This window comes from Rhodamnia argentea, chromosome 7 (genome assembly GCF_020921035.1).
Source record: "Rhodamnia argentea isolate NSW1041297 chromosome 7, ASM2092103v1, whole genome shotgun sequence".
Taxonomy (NCBI): domain Eukaryota; kingdom Viridiplantae; phylum Streptophyta; class Magnoliopsida; order Myrtales; family Myrtaceae; genus Rhodamnia; species Rhodamnia argentea.
In genome coordinates, this window is record NC_063156.1 from 1,391,664 (window position 1) to 1,394,367 (window position 2,704).

At 42.6% G+C, this 2,704-nt stretch overlaps 1 protein-coding gene across 1 annotated transcript; it reads right to left on the reverse strand.

The window, feature by feature from the left end:
• Positions 1–847: 847 nt before the first annotated feature.
• LOC115743103 lies at positions 848–2,090 on the reverse strand. The gene is made up of 3 exons (XM_030677730.2): positions 1,932–2,090; positions 1,507–1,833; positions 848–1,235 (listed from the first exon to the last, which is right to left on the reverse strand). Exons 1-3 carry the CDS (start codon positions 1,999–2,001, stop codon positions 1,087–1,089), a joined length of 546 nt encoding a protein of 181 aa, XP_030533590.1. The 5' UTR covers positions 2,002–2,090; the 3' UTR covers positions 848–1,086.
• Between the last annotated feature and the right edge of the window lie 614 nt (positions 2,091–2,704).

Here is a 2,704-nt window from a genome sequence, read left to right on the forward strand (position 1 = left end):
GTCCAAGGGAGGCGAGTTGCGGCAGAGCCGAGAGAGCAAGAGGCAAATAACGCGAGAGGTGGAGATTAGGTAAAAAAAAAATTGGTTTTTATTTTTTATTTTTTTTAATTTTGACTCGCCTTACCCACTCGCGCGGACATTCGGTTGACCAAGTGTCTCCGCTTGTCCGACACGCGACATTTTCGCTAGAAAACGTGTCCGTGCTACATATGTTTTGGGTCATACTTCCGTAAAAGAGCTAGTAAATTGGAAATATCGGTAAGCTATGTAATTAAAAATTGGAGAGTTAATGCAAAAATTACTTATCGCAAACTATCACAATTCATTAGTAATTCCATATAATTACTAATAAACAACCAAGAAATCACCTAGAGAAAAAGTCACCGATCTTTTTATCTTTTTTTAAACAAGCAATTTTGTGGATATTTGCCGATACTTACCAGAATTTACCAACAAGGAAAGACAATCCATATTTTTTTTATAAGCAGAATAATGAAATTCTACTCATCTTGCAATTTTAAATAAGGATAATCGGTTCTCGATCTGGTCCCACCCAGGATTAATAAAAGAAATAACCATGTGTTATCGGGTTTACATTTAATAAATAAATAAATAAATAATCTGTCTGGTCTGGTCTGGTCCGGGCGGGTTCCCGGACCGCAAATCACCGTTTCCAATTTTATGGAATGGACCGATCGTTGCACTTCTGATTCGGTCGATCCACTTTGCTCACCCCAATCTTTAAATGTGCAGAATTCGCGTTTTAGAGTCTTAATTCATTTCCAAGATCCATGGACAACAAACTGGAAGCACAGACAACACACGACTGGTAACAATTTATAAACTATGATGCTCCTATAGAGCACTTTATTGCAGATACATATGTTGGAGCTTCAATCCAAAATGCTTGTGCATACATAGTTTAAGCATACTAATGCACGTCCGCAAGCACGTGACGAATCGGCGAAGCACGCAGGCCCGGCAACCATCGTTCTAGGTATATAATGGAATCGAAACAAACACGTATAGCCTATTCTATCGACAGAACTTCTGCCGTGATCTGCTTTGGAGAATGAACCAAAGTGATTAGTAAGAAGGCGCCATTGCCGGGGCGCCTCCAATGAACTGGACAGATTGAACCGGTCCTGGAGCCACATCGCCTGAGCTCCGGATCTCCGCCATTCCTCTGCGCGCAATCCCTCTCTGCGCCTCGCATAGTTTGGGAAGAAACACGCCTGCACGAAGAAATTTTTGGCAAGCATTTGAATCAGGAGGTGTCCTTATCGGAAAATTAAAGGATAACCATTTATAATTTCTGTTCAAATCAATATTTAAGATGCAGATTCTGTTCTTTAATCGGCGAATCCAATCTGATCTTCTAAACTGCTAAGTGACGGATGAAGATATTGGACAAGCTTGTCATACTCTTACGATTCTTTTTCAAGTGGGTACTGCGACCAGGAGTGTTTTGGTTTGCCAACTAAAGGACGGAGTTGATGCAATTACCTTCACCGGCGGCGAGACTGAAGTAGAGATCGATGATGTTGGGGCAGTTCTCGTAGCACCCGGAGGAGCAGAGCTTTTGGGTGAAGCGAGACTCGAGGAGGGAATCCGACGAGACCCCGAGAGTGTTCCGGTCGAGCCCGCACGCGGCGATGCACGCGTCGGTCTCGACATGGTCCTTCAGATTGTCGGCCTCGATCTCCGAGGACCGGCATGTGTAGGCCTCCTCCCCGCTCCTCCTCACCTGCTTCTCGAGCACGCACCGCTTGCCCGTGGACGACACGGCGAAGGCGCACGACCCGCGGTCCAGATTCTCGCATGCAATCTCGCCTGCAAAATAACTCAGCCAACACATACGTCAAGATGCATGGAAAAGATATCAAGAGACATCAAAACTTCCTAAAGATAACATGAAGCACGTAAAGTACCTAGGGTTCCCTGAACGCAGAATGCGACGGCGAGAGCCAGGAGGGCGAGATTGCTGAAGCTGGAAGCCATTGTTTTCTGAGTTTCACAGCTTCGTGAGGAAGAGAAGGTGAGGCTTAATGAAATCACTCTCAGCGTTTTCAAGCTTAGTGCCTAACAAATACGAGAGGCCGGGCCATTTATAGGGGTTTCGACGCGACTGTGGATGCGTGTGTAGATCGGTAAAGACGGAGAATGGACTTCCGAACTCTATTTTGGACGAATTAAATGACATCTAGAGATTTGAACGAAATTTCGTATTTGCAGGGGAAAAAATGACAGATACGAACTCTATTTTGGATCCACATTTGCTAGACTTTCGTCCAACGAATTTAATGATATACACATCAAATATCTAGAATTCGAATTTCGTGTTTGAAGGGAAACTCCAATTTTTTTTTTCTCACCCTTTCGTCTATGATGAGAATATTAAGCAATCGTCCTACAATCTCATTGCACGGCCAAATTGCGCGATCTGCCGAGGCAAATCTAGATTGAATTTTTCGATCATTAGAAAATGGGAATAGGTACTAAAGTTTGAAGTAGGAAAGTGATTGTTAGAGTAATTAAATGTTAAATCACGCCTTCATCTAATATCTTAAGTTTTTAGAACAGTTTGCAATGGTCCCACCAAATTTAAGATATATTTGTGCTGGATAAGTAAATGTTATCGTTATTTGATTATTATTATTATTATTCTTATTTTTATCTAAGTTATAGAGTTCCGCATTTGGCC

Excerpts from the sequence above, each read along its gene's own strand:
- LOC115743103 (XM_030677730.2), bottom strand. The coding sequence starts at position 2,001 with ATGGCTTCCAGCTTCAGCAATCTCGCCCTCCTGGCTCTCGCCGTCGCA. Across the intron at positions 1,834-1,931 it reads CTGCGTTCAGGGAACCCTAG|GCGAGATTGCATGCGAGAAT; the intron begins GTACTTTACGTG and ends GTTATTTTGCAG. Across the intron at positions 1,236-1,506 it reads CAGTCTCGCCGCCGGTGAAG|GCGTGTTTCTTCCCAAACTA; the intron begins GTAATTGCATCA and ends TTCTTCGTGCAG.